This window comes from Paramisgurnus dabryanus, chromosome 2, assembly GCF_030506205.2.
Source record: "Paramisgurnus dabryanus chromosome 2, PD_genome_1.1, whole genome shotgun sequence".
NCBI lineage: Eukaryota > Metazoa > Chordata > Actinopteri > Cypriniformes > Cobitidae > Paramisgurnus > Paramisgurnus dabryanus.
The window spans coordinates 58944925-58960285 of NC_133338.1; the positions used below are offsets into that span (position 1 = coordinate 58944925).

The following is a 15361-nucleotide window of genomic DNA, read 5'->3' on the forward strand; positions in this document are numbered from 1 at the left end:
GTAGTCAGGGCTGTTGGTGCAGCTGTCGTGGATGTTGTTGCAGCTGTCGTGGATGTTGGTGCAGCTGTAGTAGTAGTTGATGCAGCTGTTGTGGTTGTTGGTGCAGCTGTCGTGGTTGTTGGTGCAGTAGTCAGGGCTGTTATTGCAGCTGTCGTGGATGTTGGTGCAGCTGTAGTAGTTGTTGATGCAGCTGTTGTGGTTGTTGATGCAGCAGTTGTGGATGTGTGTGTTTGTGTTGTGGTTGTTGGTGCAGTTGTTGTGATTGTTGGTGGAGATGTTGTGGATGTCGGTGCAGCAGGCGTGGTTGTTGGTGCAACAGTTGTGGTTGTTGGTGCAACAGTCGTGGTTGTTGGGGCAGCTGTCATGGTTGTTGGTGCAGCTGTCGTGGTTGTTGGTGCAGCTGTCGTGATTGTTGGTGCAGCTGCAGTGGATGTTGGTGCAGCTGTAGTGGATGTTGATGCACCTGTAGTAGTTGTTGGTGCAGCTGTTGTGGTAGTTGGTGCAGCTGTAGTGGTAATTGGTCCAGCTGTAGTAGATGTTGTTGCAGCTGTCGAGCTTGTTGGTTTAGCTGTTTTGGTTGATGGTGAACCTGTAGTGGTTGTTGGTGAAGCTGTAGTGGATGTTGGTGCACCTGTAGTGGATGTTGGTGCAGCTGTTGTGAATGTTGGTGCAGTAGTTATGGTTGTTGGTGTAGCTGTAGTGGATGTTGGTGTAGGTGTCGTGGTAGTTGGTGCAGCTGTTGTGGTAGTTGGTGCAGCTGTTGTGGTAGTTGGTTCAGTAGTCAGGGCTGTTGGTGCAGCTGTCGTGGTTGTTAGTGCAGCTGTCGTGGTTGTTGGTGCAGCTGTAGTGGATGTTGGTGCAGCTGTAGTAGTTGTTGATGCAGCTGTTGTGGTTGTTGGTGCAGCTGTAGTGGATGTTGGTGCAGCTGTAGTGGATGTTGGTGCAGCTGTCGTGGTTGTTGGTGCAGCTGTCGTGGTTGTTGGTGCAGCATTCGTGGTTGTTGGTGCAACAGTCGTGGTTGTTGGTGCAGCTGTCGTGGTTGTTGGTCCAGCTGTAGTGGATGTTGGTGCAGCTGTCGTGGTTGTTGGTGCAGCAGTCGTGGTTGTTGGTGCAACAGTCGTGGTTGTTGGTGCAGCTGTCGTGGTTGTTGGTGCAGCTGTAGTGGATGTTGGTGCACCTGTATTGGATGTTGGTGCAACTGTCGTGGTTGTTGGTGCAGCTGTTGTGGATGTTGGTGCAGTAGTTATGGTTGTTGGTGCAGCTGTAGTGGATATTGGTGTAGGTGTCGTGGTAGTTGGTGCAGCTGTTGTGGTAGTTGGTGCAGCTGTTGTGGTAGTTGGTTCAGTAGTCAGGGCTGTTGGTGCAGCTGTCGTGGTTGTTAGTGCAGCTGTCGTGGTTGTTGGTGCAGCTGTAGTGGATGTTGGTGCAGCTGTAGTAGTTGTTGATGCAGCTGTTGTGGTTGTTGGTGCAGCTGTTGTGGTTGTTGGCGCAGTAGTCAGGGTTGTTGGTGCAGCTGTCGTGGTTGTTGGTGCAGCTGTAGTGGATGTTGGTGCACCTGTAGTGGATGTTGGTGCAGTAGTTATGGTTGTTGGTGCAGCTGTAGTGGATGTTGGTGTAGGTGTCGTGGTAGTTGGTGCAGCTGTTGTGGTAGTTGGTGCAGTAGTCAGGGCTGTTGGTGCAGCTGTCGTGGATGTTGTTGCAGCTGTCGTGGATGTTGGTGCAGCTGTAGTAGTTGTTGATGCAGCTGTTGTGGTTGTTGGTGCAGCTGTCGTGGTTGTTGGTGCAGTAGTCAGGGCTGTTATTGCAGCTGTCGTGGATGTTGGTGCAGCTGTAGTAGTTGTTGATGCAGCTGTTGTGGTTGTTGATGCAGCAGTTGTGGATGTGTGTGTTTGTGTTGTGGTTGTTGGTGCAGTTGTTGTGATTGTTGGTGGAGATGTTGTGGATGTCGGTGCAGCAGGCGTGGTTGTTGGTGCAACAGTTGTGGTTGTTGGTGCAACAGTCGTGGTTGTTGGGGCAGCTGTCATGGTTGTTGGTGCAGCTGTCGTGGTTGTTGGTGCAGCTGTCGTGGTTGTTGGTGCAGCTGCAGTGGATGTTGGTGCAGCTGTAGTGGATGTTGATGCACCTGTAGTAGTTGTTGGTGCAGCTGTTGTGGTAGTTGGTGCAGCTGTAGTGGTAATTGGTCCAGCTGTAGTAGATGTTGTTGCAGCTGTCGAGCTTGTTGGTTTAGCTGTTTTGGTTGATGGTGAACCTGTAGTGGTTGTTGGTGAAGCTGTATGGGTTGTTGGTGGAGATGTCATGGTAGTTGGTGCAGCTGTCGTGGTTGTTAGTGCAGCTGTCGTGGTTGTTGGTGCAGCTGTAGTGGATGTTGGTGCACCTGTAGTGGATGTTGGTGCAGCTGTCGTGGTTGATGGTGCAGCTGTTGTGAATGTTGGTGCAGTAGTTATGGTTGTTGGTGCAGCTGTAGTGGATGTTGGTGTAGGTGTCGTGGTAGTTGGTGCAGCTGTTGTGGTAGTTGGTGCAGTAGTCAGGGCTGTTGGTGCAGCTGTCGTGGATGTTGTTGAACCTGTCGTGGATGTTGGTGCAGCTGTAGTAGTTGTTGATGCAGCTGTTGTGGTTGTTGGTGCAGCTGTCGTGGTTGTTGGTGCAGTAGTCAGGGCTGTTATTGCAGCTGTCGTGAATGTTGGTGCAGCTGTAGTAGTTGTTGATGCAGCTGTTGTGGTTGTTGGTGCAGCAGTTGTGGATGTGTGTGCTTGTGTTGTGGTTGTTGGTGCAGTTGTTGTGGTTGTTGGTGGAGATGTTGTGGATGTCGGTGCAGCGGGCGTGGTTGTTGGTGCAACAGTTGTGGTTGTTGGTGCAACAGTCGTGGTTGTTGGGGCAGCTGTCATGGTTGTTGGTGCAGCTGTCGTGGTTGTTGGTGCAGCTGCAGTGGATGTTGGTGCAGCTGTTGTGGTTGTTGGTGCAGCTGTAGTGGATGTTGATGCACCTGTAGTAGTTGTTGGTGCAGCTGTTGTGGTAGTTGGTGCAGCTGTAGTGGTAATTGGTCCAGCTGTAGTAGATGTTGTTGCAGCTGTCGAGCTTGTTGGTTTATCTGTTTTGGTTGTTGGTGCACCTGTAGTGGTTGTTGGTGGAGATGTCATGGTAGTTGGTGCAGCTGTTGTGGTAGTTGGTGCAGCTGTAGTTGATGTTGGTGCAGCTGTTGTGGTTGTTGGTGCAGCTGTAGTGGATGTTAATGCACCTGTCGTGGATGTTGGTGCAGCAGTCGTGGTTGTTGGTGCAACAGTCGTGGTTGTTGGTGCAGCTGTCGTGGTTGTTGGTGCAGCTGTAGTGGATGTTGGTGCAGCTGTCGTGGATGTTGGTGCAGCTGTAGTAGTTGTTGATGCAGCTGTTGTGGTTGTTGGTGCAACAATCGTAGTTGTTGGGGCAGCTGTAGTGGATGTTGGTGCACCTGTAGTGGATGTTGGTGCAGCTGTCGTAGTTGTTGGTGCAGCTGTAGTGGATGTTGGTGCAGCTGTGGTGGTTGTTGGTGCAGCTGTCGTGGTTGTTGGTGCAGCATTCGTGGTTGTTGGTGCAACAGTCGTGGTTGTTGGTGCAGCTGTCGTGGTTGTTGGTGCACCTGTAGTGGTTGTTGGTGAAGCTGTATGGGTTGTTGGTGGAGATGTCATGGTAGTTGGTGCAGCTGTTGTGGTAGTTGGTGCAGCTGTTGTGGTAGTTGGTGCAGCTGTAGTTGATGTTGCTGCAGCTGTAGTGGATGTTGGTGCAGCTGTTGTGGTTGTTGGTGCAGCTGTAGTGGATGTTGATGCACCTGTCGTGGTTGTTGGTGCAGCAGTCGTGGTTGTTGGTGCAACAGTCTTGGTTGTTGGTGCAGCTGTCGTGGTTGTTGGTGCAGCTGTAGTCGATGTTGGTGCAGCTGTCATGGATGTTGGTGCAGCTGTAGTAGTTGTTGATGCAGCTGTTGTGGTTGTTGGTGCAACAATCGTGGTTGTTGGGGCAGCTGTAGTGGATGTTGGTGCACCTGTAGTGGATGTTGGTGCAGCTGTAGTGGATGTTGGTGCAGCTGTAGTGGATGTTGGTGCAGCTGTCGTGGTTGTTGGTGCAGCTGTCGTGGTTGTTGGTGCAGCATTCGTGGTTGTTGGTGCAACAGTCGTGGTTGTTGGTGCAGCTGTCGTGGTTGTTGGTGCAGCTGTAGTGGATGTTGGTGCAGCTGTCGTGGTTGTTGGTGCAGCAGTCGTGGTTGTTGGTGCAGCAGTCGTGGTTGTTGGTGCAGCTGTCGTGGTTGTTGGTGCAGCTGTAGTGGATGTTGGTGCACCTGTATTGGATGTTGGTGCAGCTGTCGTGGTTGTTGGTGCAGCTGTTGTGGATGTTGGTGCAGTAGTTTTGGTTGTTGGTGCAGCTGTAGGGGATGTTGGTGTAGGTGTCGTGGTAGTTGGTGCAGCTGTTGTGGTAGTTGGTGCAGCTGTTGTGGTAGTTGGTTCAGTAGTCAGGGCTGTTGGTGCAGCTGTCGTGGTTGTTAGTGCAGCTGTCGTGGTTGTTGGTGCAGCTGTAGTGGATGTTGGTGCAGCTGTAGTAGTTGTTGATGCAGCTGTTATGCTTGTTGGTGCAGCTGTAGTGGATGTTGGTGCAGCTGTAGTGGATGTTGGTGCAGCTGTCGTGGTTGTCGGTGCAGCTGTCGTGGTTGTTGGTGCAGCATTCGTGGTTGTTGGTGCAACAGTCGTGGTTGTTGGTGCAGCTGTCGTGGTTGTTGGTGCAGCTGTCGTGGTTGTTGGTGCAGCTGTAGTGGATGTTGGTGCAGCTGTCGTGGTTGTTGGTGCAGCAGTCGTGGTTGTTGGTGCAGCTGTCGTGGTTGTTGGTGCAGCTGTAGTGGATGTTGGTGCACCTGTATTGGATGTTGGTGCAGCTGTCGTGGTTGTTGGTGCAGCTGTTGTGGATGTTGGTGCAGTAGTTATGGTTGTTGGTGCAGCTGTAGTGGATGTTGGTGTAGGTGTCGTGGTAGTTGGTGCAGCTGTTGTGGTAGTTGGTGCAGCTGTTGTGGTAGTTGGTTCAGTAGTCAGGGCTGTTGGTGCAGCTGTCGTGGTTGTTAGTTTAGCTGTCGTGGTTGTTGGTGCAGCTGTAGTGGATGTTGGTGCAGCTGTAGTAGTTGTTGATGCAGCTGTTGTGGTTGTTGGTGCAGCTGTCGTGGTTGTTGGCGCAGTAGTCAGGGTTGTTGGTGCAGCTGTCGTGGTTGTTGGTGCAGCTGTAGTGGATGTTGGTGCACCTGTAGTGGATGTTGGTGCAGCTGTTGTGAATGTTGGTGCAGTAGTTATGGTTGTTGGTGCAGCTGTAGTGGATGTTGGTGTAGGTGTCGTGGTAGTTGGTGCAGCTGTTGTGGTAGTTGGTGCAGCTGTCGTGGATGTTGTTGCAGCTGTCGTGGATGTTGGTGCAGCTGTAGTAGATGTTGCTGCAGCTGTAGTGGATGTTGGTGCAGCTGTTGTGGTTGTTGGTGCAGCTGTAGTGGATGTTGATGCACCTGTCGTGGTTGTTGGTGCAGCAGTCGTGGTTGTTGGTGCAGCTGTTGTGGATGTTGTTGCAGCTGTCGTGGATGTTGGTGCAGCTGTAGTAGATGTTGCTGCAGCTGTAGTGGATCTTGGTGCAGCTGTTGTGGTTGTTGGTGCAGCTGTAGTGGATGTTGATGCACCTGTCGTGGTTGTTGGTGCAGCAGTTGTGGTTGTTGGTGCAACAGTCTTGGTTGTTGGTGCAGCTGTCGTGGTTGTTGGTGCAGCTGTAGTCGATGTTGGTGCAGCTGTCATGGATGTTGGTGCAGCTGTAGTAGTTGTTGATGCAGCTGTTGTGGTTGTTGGTGCAACAATCGTGGTTGTTGGGGCAGCTGTAGTGGATGTTGGTGCACCTGTAGTGGATGTTGGTGCAGCTGTAGTGGATGTTGGTGCAGCTGTAGTGGATGTTGGTGCAGCTGTCGTGGTTGTTGGTGCAGCTGTCGTGGTTGTTGGTGCAGCATTCGTGGTTGTTGGTGCAACAGTCGTGGTTGTTGGTGCAGCTGTCGTGGTTGTTGGTGCAGCTGTAGTGGATGTTGGTGCAGCTGTCGTGGTTGTTGGTGCAGCTGTAGTGGATGTTGGTGCAGCAGTCGTGGTTGTTGGTGCAACAGTCGTGGTTGTTGGTGCAGCTGTCGTGGTTGTTGGTGCAGCTGTAGTGGATGTTGGTGCACCTGTATTGGATGTTGGTGCAGCTGTCGTAGTTGTTGGTGCAGCTGTAGTGGATGTTGGTGCAGCTGTGGTGGTTGTTGGTGCAGCTGTCGTGGTTGTTGGTGCAGCATTCGTGGTTGTTGGTGCAACAGTCATGGTTGTTGGTGCAGCTGTCGTGGTTGTTGGTGCAGCTGTAGTAGATGTTGTTGCAGCTTTCGAGCTTGTTGGTTTAGCTGTTTTGGTTGTTGGTGCACCTGTAGTGGTTGTTGGTGAAGCTGTATGGGTTGTTGGTGGAGATGTCATGGTAGTTGGTGCAGCTGTTGTGGTAGTTGGTGCAGCTGTTGTGGTAGTTGGTGCAGCTGTAGTTGATGTGGCTGTAGTGGATGTTGGTGCAGCTGTTGTGGTTGTTGGTGCAGCTGTAGTGGATGTTGATGCACCTGTCGTGGTTGTTGGTGCAGCAGTCGTGGTTGTTGGTGCAACAGTCTTGGTTGTTGGTGCAGCTGTCGTGGTTGTTGGTGCAGCTGTAGTCGATGTTGGTGCAGCTGTCATGGATGTTGGTGCAGCTGTAGTAGTTGTTGATGCAGCTGTTGTGGTTGTTGGTGCAACAATCGTGGTTGTTGGGGCAGCTGTAGTGGATGTTGGTGCACCTGTAGTGGATGTTGGTGCAGCTGTAGTGGATGTTGGTGCAGCTGTAGTGGATGTTGGTGCAGCTGTAGTGGATGTTGGTGCAGCTGTAGTGGATGTTGGTGCAGCTGTCGTGGTTGTTGGTGCAGCTGTCGTGGTTGTTGGTGCAGCATTCGTGGTTGTTGGTGCAACAGTCGTGGTTGTTGGTGCAGCTGTCGTGGTTGTTGGTGCAGCTGTAGTGGATGTTGGTGCAGCTGTCGTGGTTGTTGGTGCAGCAGTCGTGGTTGTTGGTGCAACAGTCGTGGTTGTTGGTGCAGCTGTCGTGGTTGTTGGTGCAGCTGTAGTGGATGTTGGTGCACCTGTATTGGATGTTGGTGCAGCTGTCGTGGTTGTTGGTGCAGCTGTTGTGGATGTTGGTGCAGTAGTTATGGTTGTTGGTGCAGCTGTAGTGGATGTTGGTGTAGGTGTCGTGGTAGTTGGTGCAGCTGTTGTGGTAGTTGGTGCAGCTGTTGTGGTAGTTGGTTCAGTAGTCAGGGCTGTTGGTGCAGCTGTCGTGGTTGTTAGTGCAGCTGTCGTGGTTGTTGGTGCAGCTGTAGTGGATGTTGGTGCAGCTGTAGTAGTTGTTGATGCAGCTGTTGTGCTTGTTGGTGCAGCTGTAGTGGATGTTGGTGCAGCTGTAGTGGATGTTGGTGCAGCTGTCGTGGTTGTTGGTGCAGCTGTCGTGGTTGTTGGTGCAGCATTCGTGGTTGTTGGTGCAACAGTCGTGGTTGTTGGTGCAGCTGTCGTGGTTGTTGGTGCAGCTGTCATGGTTGTTGGTGCAGCTGTAGTGGATGTTGGTGCAGCTGTCGTGGTTGTTGGTGCAGCAGTCGTGGTTGTTGGTGCAACAGTCGTGGTTGTTGGTGCAGCTGTCGTGGTTGTTGGTGCAGCTGTAGTGGATGTTGGTGCACCTGTATTGGATGTTGGTGCAGCTGTCGTGGTTGTTGGTGCAGCTGTTGTGGATGTTGGTGCAGTAGTTATGGTTGTTGGTGCAGCTGTAGTGGATGTTGGTGTAGGTGTCGTGGTAGTTGGTGCAGCTGTTGTGGTAGTTGGTGCAGCTGTTGTGGTAGTTGGTTCAGTAGTCAGGGCTGTTGGTGCAGCTGTCGTGGTTGTTAGTGCAGCTGTCGTGGTTGTTGGTGCAGCTGTAGTAGTTGTTGATGCAGCTGTTGTGGTTGTTGGTGCAGCTGTCGTGGTTGTTGGCGCAGTAGTCAGGGTTGTTGGTGCAGCTGTCGTGGTTGTTGGTGCAGCTGTAGTGGATGTTGGTGCACCTGTAGTGGATGTTGGTGCAGCTGTTGTGAATGTTGGTGCAGTAGTTATGGTTGTTGGTGCAGCTGTAGTGGATGTTGGTGTAGGTGTCGTGGTAGTTGGTGCAGCTGTCGTGGTAGTTGGTGCAGCTGTCGTGGATGTTGTTGCAGCTGTCGTGGATGTTGTTGCAGCTGTAGTAGATGTTGCTGCAGCTGTAGTGGATGTTGGTGCAGCTGTTGTGGTTGTTGGTGCAGCTGTAGTGGATGTTGATGCACCTGTCGTGGTTGTTGGTGCAGCAGTCGTGGTTGTTGGTGCAACAGTCTTGGTTGTTGGTGCAGCTGTAGTGGATGTTGGTGCAGCTGTCGTGGTTGTTGGTGCAGCAGTCGTGGTTGTTGGTGCAGCTGTTGTGGATGTTGGTGCAGTAGTTATGGTTGTTGGTGCAGCTGTAGTGGATGTTGGTGTAGGTGTCGTGGTAGTTGGTGCAGCTGTTGTGGTAGTTGGTGCAGCTGTTGTGGTAGTTGGTTCAGTAGTCAGGGCTGTTGGTGCAGCTGTCGTGGTTGTTAGTGCAGCTGTCGTGGTTGTTGGTGCAGCTGTAGTAGTTGTTGATGCAGCTGTTGAGGTTGTTGGTGCAGCTGTCGTGGTTGTTGGCGCAGTAGTCAGGGTTGTTGTTGCAGCTGTCGTGGTTGTTGGTGCAGCTGTAGTGGATGTTGGTGCACCTGTAGTGGATGTTGGTGCAGCTGTTGTGAATGTTGGTGCAGTAGTTATGGTTGTTGGTGCAGCTGTAGTGGATGTTGGTGTAGGTGTCGTGGTAGTTGGTGCAGCTGTCGTGGTAGTTGGTGCAGCTGTCGTGGATGTTGTTGCAGCTGTCGTGGATGTTGGTGCAGCTGTAGTAGATGTTGCTGCAGCTGTAGTGGATGTTGGTGCAGCTGTTGTGGTTGTTGGTGCAGCTGTAGTGGATGTTGATGCACCTGTCGTGGTTGTTGGTGCAGCAGTCGTGGTTGTTGGTGCAACAGTCTTGGTTGTTGGTGCAGCTGTAGTGGATGTTGGTGCAGCTGTCGTGGTTGTTGGTGCTGCAGTCGTGGTTGTTGGTGCAACAGTCGTGGTTGTTGGTGCAGCTGTCGTGGTTGTTGGTGCAGCTGTAGTGGATGTTGGTGCACCTGTATTGGATGTTGGTGCAGCTGTCGTGGTTGTTGGTGCAGCTGTTGTGGATGTTGTTGCAGCTGTCGTGGATGTTGGTGCAGCTGTAGTAGATGTTGCTGCAGCTGTAGTGGATGTTGGTGCAGCTGTTGTGGTTGTTGGTGCAGCTGTAGTGGATGTTGATGCACCTGTCGTGGTTGTTGGTGCAGATGTCGTGGTTGTTGGTGCAACAGTCTTGGTTGTTGGTGCAGCTGTCGTGGTTGTTGGTGCAGCTGTCGTGGTTGTTGGTGCAGCTGTAGTCGATGTTGGTGCAGCTGTCATGGATGTTGGTGCAGCTGTAGTAGTTGTTGATGCAGCTGTTGTGGTTGTTGGTGCAACAATCGTGGTTGTTGGGGCAGCTGTAGTGGATGTTGGTGCACCTGTAGTGGATGTTGGTGCAGCTGTAGTGGATGTTGGTGCAGCTGTAGTGGATGTTGGTGCAGCTGTCGTGGTTGTTGGTGCAGCTGTCGTGGTTGTTGGTGCAGCATTCGTGGTTGTTGGTGCAACAGTCGTTGTTGGTGCAGCTGTCGTGGTTGTTGGTGCAGCTGTAGTGGATGTTGGTGCAGCTGTCGTGGTTGTTGGTGCAGCTGTAGTGGATGTTGGTGCAGCAGTCGTGGTTGTTGGTGCAACAGTCGTGGTTGTTGGTGCAGCTGTCGTGGTTGTTGGTGCAGCTGTAGTGGATGTTGGTGCACCTGTATTGGATGTTGGTGCAGCTGTCGTGGTTGTTGGTGCAGCTGTTGTGGATGTTGGTGCAGTAGTTATGGTTGTTGGTGCAGCTGTAGTGGATGTTGGTGTAGGTGTTGTGGTAGTTGGTGCAGCTGTTGTGGTAGTTGGTGCAGCTGTTGTGGTAGTTGGTTCAGTAGTCAGGGCTGTTGGTGCAGCTGTCGTGGTTGTTAGTGCAGCTGTCGTGGTTGTTGGTGCAGCTGTAGTGGATGTTGGTGCAGCTGTAGTAGTTGTTGATGCAGCTGTTGTGGTTGTTGGTGCAGCTGTCGTGGTTGTTGGCGCAGTAGTCAGGGTTGTTGGTGCAGCTGTCGTGGTTGTTAGTGCAGCTGTCGAGCTTGTTGGTTTGGCTGTTTTGGTTGATGGTGAACCTGTAGTGGTTGTTGGTGAAGCTGTATGGGTTGTTGGTGGAGATGTCATGGTAGTTGGTGCAGCTGTTGTGGTAGTTGGTGCAGCTGTTGTGGTAGTTGGTGCAGCTGTTGTGGTAGTTGGTGCAGCTGTAGTGGATGTTGGTGCAGCTGTTGTGGTTGTTGGTGCAGCTGTAGTGGATGTTGATGCACCTGTCGTGGATGTTGGTTCAGCTGTCGTGGTTGTTGGTGCAGCTTTTGTGGATGTTGGTGCAGTAGTCAGGGCTGTTGGTGCAGCTGTAGTGGATGTTGTTGCAGCTGTCGTGGATGTTGGTGCAGCTGTAGTAGTTGTTGATGCAGCTGTTGTGGTTGTTGGTGCAGCTGTAGTGGATGTTGATGCAGCTGTCGTGGTTGTTGGTGCAGCTGTAGTGGATGTTGGTGCACCTGTAGTGGATGTTGGTTCAGCTGTCGTGGTTGTTGGTGCAGCTTTTGTGGATGTTGGTGCAGTAGTCAGGGCTGTTGGTGCAGCTGTAGTGGATGTTGTTGCAGCTGTCGTGGATGTTGGTGCAGCTGTAGTAGTTGTTGATGCAGCTGTCGTGGTTGTTGGTGCAGCTGTAGTGGATGTTGGTGCACCTGTAGTGGATGTTGGTTCAGCTGTCGTGGTTGTTGGTGCAGCTTTTGTGGATGTTGGTGCAGTAGTCAGGGCTGTTGGTGCAGCTGTAGTGGATGTTGTTGCAGCTGTCGTGGATGTTGGTGCAGCTGTAGTAGTTGTTGATGCAGCTGTTGTGGTTGTTGGTGCAGCTGTCGTGGTTGTTGGTGCAGTAGTCAGGGCTGTTATTGCAGGTGTCGTGGATGTTGGTGCAGCTGTAGTAGTTGTTGATGCAGCTGTTGTGGTTGTTGGTGCAGCAGTTGTGGATGTGTGTGCTTGTGTTGTGGTTGTTGGTGCAACAGTTGTGGTTGTTGGGGCAGCTGTAGTGCTTGTTGGTGCAGCTGTTGTGGTTGTTGGTGCAGCTGTAGTGGATGTTGGTGCAGCTGTAGTGGATGTTGGTGCAGCTGTCGTGGTTGTTGGTGCAACAGTCGTGGTTGTTGGTGCAACAGTCGTGGTTGTTGGTGCAACAGTCGTGGTTGTTGGTTCAGCTTTCATGGTTGTTGGTGCAGCTGTCATGGTTGTTGTTGCAGCTGTCGTGGTTGTTGTTGCAGCTGTTGTGGTTGTTGGTGCAGCAGTCGTGGTTGTTGGTGCAACAGTCGTGGTTGTTGGTGCAGCTGTCGTGGTTGTTGGTGCAGCTGTAGTGGATGTTGGTGCACCTGTAGTGGATGTTGGTGCAGCTGTCGTGGTTGTTGGTGCAGCTGTCGTGGTTGTTGGTGCAGCTGTTGTGGTTGTTGGTGCAGCTGTTGTGGATGTTGATGCACCTGTAGTAGTTGTTGGTGCAGCTGTTGTGCTTGTTGGTGCAGCAGTTGTGGTTGTTGGTGCTTGTTTTGTGGTTGTTGCTGCAGCTGTTGTGGTTATTGGTGTTTGTGTTGTGGTTGTAGGTGTTTTTGTTGTGGTTGTAGGTGCTTGTGTTGTGGTTGTTGATGCAGCTGTTGTGGTTGTTGGTGCAGATGTAGTTGATGTTGCTGCAGCTGTAGTGGATCTTGGCGTAGGTGTTGTGGTAGTTGTTGTAGTTATTCTGGTAGTTGGTGCAGCCGTTGTGGTAGTTGGTGCAGCTGTAGTTGTAATTGTTCCAGCTGTAGTAGATGTTGTTGCAGCTGTCGAGCTTGTTGGTTTAGCTGTTTTGGTTGTTGGTGCACCTGTAGTGGTTGTTGGTAAAGCTGTATGGGTTGTTGGTGGAGATGTCGTGGTGGTTGGTGCAGTAGTCAGGGCTGTTGGTGCAGCTGTTGTTGTTGTTGGTGCAGATGTAGTTGATGTTGCTGCAGCTGTAGTGGATGTTGGTGTAGGAGTTGTGGTAGTTGGTGCAGCTGTTGTGGTAGTTGGTGCAGCTGTAGTGGTAATTGTTCCAGCTGTAGTAGATGTTGTTGCAGCTGTCGAGCTTGTTGGTTTAGCTGTTTTGGTTGTTGGTGCATCAGTAGTGGTTGTTGGTGAAGCTGTATGGGTTGTTGGTGGAGATGTTGTGGTAGTTGGTGCAGCTGTCGTGGTTGTTCGTGCAGCTGTTGTGGTAGTTGGTGCAGCAGTCATGGTTGTTGGTGCAGCAGTCGTGGTTGTTGGTGCAAAAGTCGTGGTTGTCGGTGCAACAGTCGTGGTTGTTGATGCAACAGTCTTGGTTGTTGGTGCATCTGTCGTGTTTGTTGGTGCAGTAGTTGTGGTTGTTGGTGCAGCTGTCGTGGTTGTTGGTGCAGTAGTCAGGGCTGATGGTGCAGCTGTCGTGGTTGTTATTGCAGTAGTTTTGGTTGTTGGTGCAGCTGTCGTGGTTGCTTGTGCAGTAGTCAGGGCTGTTGGTGCAGCTGTCGTGGTTGTTAGTGCAGCTGTCATGGTTGTTGGTGCAGCTGTAGTGGATGTTGTTGCAGCTGTCGTGGATGTTGGTGCAGCTGTAGTAGTTTTTGATGCAGCTGTTGTGGTTGTTGGTGCAACAGTCATGGTTGTTGGGGCAGCTGTAGTGGTTGTTGGTGCAGCTGTAGTAGTTTTTGATGCAGCTGTTGTGGTTGTTGGTGCAACAGTCATGGTTGTTGGGGCAGCTGTAGTGGTTGTTGGTGCAGCTGTTGTGGTTGTTGATGCAGCTGTAGTGGATGTTGGTGCACCTGTTGTGGATGTTGGTGCAGCTGTCGTGGTTGTTTTTGCAGCAGTCGTGGTTGTTGGTGCAACAGTCGTGGTTGTTGATGCAACAGTCTTGGTTGTTGGTGCATCTGTCGTGGTTGTTGGTGTAGTAGTTGTGGTTGTTGGTGCAGCTGCCGTGGTTGTTGGTGCAGTAGTCAGGGCTGTTGGTGCAGCTGTCGTGGTTGTTGGTGCAGTAGTTTTGGTTGTTGGTGCAGTAGTTTTAGTTGTTGGTGCAGCTGTCGTGGTTGCTGGTGCAGTAGTCAGGGCTGTTGGTGCAGCTGTCATGGTTGTTAGTGCAGCTGTAGTGGATGTTGTTGCAGCTGTCGTGGATGTTGGTGCAGCTGTAGTAGTTGTTGATGCAGCTGTTGTGGTTGTTGGTGCAACAGTCGTGGTTGTTGGGGCACCTGTAGTGGATGTTGGTGCAGCTGTCGTGGTTTTTGGTGCAGCTGTAGTGGATGTTGGTGCACCTGTAGTGGATGTTGGTGCAGCTGTCGTGGTTGTTGGTGCAGCAGTCGTGGTTGTTGGTGCAGCAGTCGTGGTTGTTGGTGCAACAGTCGTAGATGTTGGTGCAGCTGTAGTGGATGTTGGTGCACCTGTAGTGGATGTTGGTGCAGCTGTCGTGGTTGTTGGAGCAGCAGTCGTGGTTGTTGGTGCAGCAGTCGTGGTTGTTGGTGCAGCTGTTGTGGTAGTTGGTGCAGTAATCAGGGCTGTTGGTGCAGCTGTCGTGGTTGTTAGTGCAGCTGTAGTGGTTGTTGGTGCAGCTGTTGTGGTTGTTGATGCAGCTGTAGTGGATGTTGGTGCACCTGTTGTGGATGTTGGTACAGCTGTCGTGGTTGTTTTTGCAGCAGTCGTGGTTGTTGGTGCAACAGTCGTGGTTGTTGATGCAACAGTCTTGGTTGTTGATGCATCTGTCGTGGTTGTTGGTGTAGTAGTTGTGGTTGTTGGTGCAGCTGCCGTGGTTGTTGGTGCAGTAGTCAGGGCTGTTGGTGCAGCTGTCGTGGTTGTTGGTGCAGTAGTTTTGGTTGTTGGTGCAGTAGTTTTGGTTGTTGGTGCAGCTGTCGTGGTTGCTGGTGCAGTAGTCAGGGCTGTTGGTGCAGCTGTCATGGTTGTTAGTGCAGCTGTCATGGTTGTTGGTGCAGCTGTAGTGGATGTTGTTGCAGCTGTCGTGGATGTTGGTGCAGCTGTAGTAGTTGTTGATGCAGCTGTTGTGGTTGTTGGTGCAACAGTCGTGGTTGTTGGGGCACCTGTAGTGGATGTTGGTGCAGCTGTCGTGGTTTTTGGTGCAGCTGTAGTGGATGTTGGTGCACCTGTAGTGGATGTTGGTGCAGCTGTCGTGGTTGTTGGTGCAGCAGTCGTGGTTTTTGGTGCAGCAGTCGTGGTTGTTGGTGCAACAGTCGTAGATGTTGGTGCAGCTGTAGTGGATGTTGGTGCACCTGTAGTGGATGTTGGTGCAGCTGTCGTGGTTGTTGGAGCAGCAGTCGTGGTTGTTGGTGCAGCAGTCGTGGTTGTTGGTGCAGCTGTCGTGGTTGTTAGTGCAGCTGTCGTGGTTGTTGGTGCAGCTGTAGTGGATGTTGTTGCAACAGTCGTGGTTAATGGTTCAGCTGTCATGGTTGTTGTTGCAGTAGTTATGGTTGTTGGTGCAACAGTCGTGGTTGTTGGTGCAGTAGTCAGGGCTGTTGGTGCAGCTGTCTTGGTTGTTGGTGCAGCTGTAGTTGATGTTGCTTCAGCTGTAGTGGTTGTTGGGGCAGCTGTAGTGGTTGTTGGGGCAGCTGTAGTGGTTGTTGGGGCAGCTGTAGTGGATGTTGGTGCACCTGTAGTGGATGTTGGTGCAGCTGTCATGGTTGTTGGTGCAGCTGTAGTTGATGTTGGTTCACCTGTAGTGGATGTTGGTGCAGCTGTCGTGGTTGTTGGTGCAGCAGTCGTGGTTGTTGGTGCAGCTGTTGTGGTTGTTGGGGCAACAGTCGTGGTTGTTGGTGCAGCTTCAGTTGATGTTGCTTCAGCTGTAGAGGTTGTTGGGGCAGCTGTAGTGGTTGTTGGTGCAGTTGTTGTGGTTGTTGGTGCAGCTGTAGTGGATGTTGGTGCACCTGTAGTGGATGTTGGTGCAGCTGTCGTGGTTGTTGGTGCAGCTGTAGTGGATGTTGGTCTACCTGTAGTGGATGTTGGTGCAGCTGTCGTGGTTGTTGGTGCAGCAGTCGTGGTTGTTGGTGCAACAGTCGTGGTTGTTGGTGCAGCTGTCGTGGTTGTTGGTGCAGCTGTAGTGGATGTTGGTGCACCTGTAGTGGATGTTGGTG

General features: G+C 51.8%; 1 protein-coding gene across 1 annotated transcript in view; it reads right to left on the reverse strand.

Moving 5' to 3' along the window:
• LOC135743676 (uncharacterized) overlaps positions 1–6476 on the reverse strand; it is a 19644-nt gene extending 13168 nt beyond the window's left edge. The window contains exons 1-4 of the mRNA XM_073813444.1: positions 6428–6476; positions 4146–4726; positions 2984–3109; positions 2123–2269 (exon numbers count right to left, since the gene is read on the reverse strand). Coding sequence (XP_073669545.1) covers positions 2123–2269; positions 2984–3109; positions 4146–4726; positions 6428–6476 — 903 coding nt within the window. The remainder of the gene's footprint in view (positions 1–2122; positions 2270–2983; positions 3110–4145; positions 4727–6427) is intronic.
• Positions 6477–15361: the final 8885 nt, after the last annotated feature.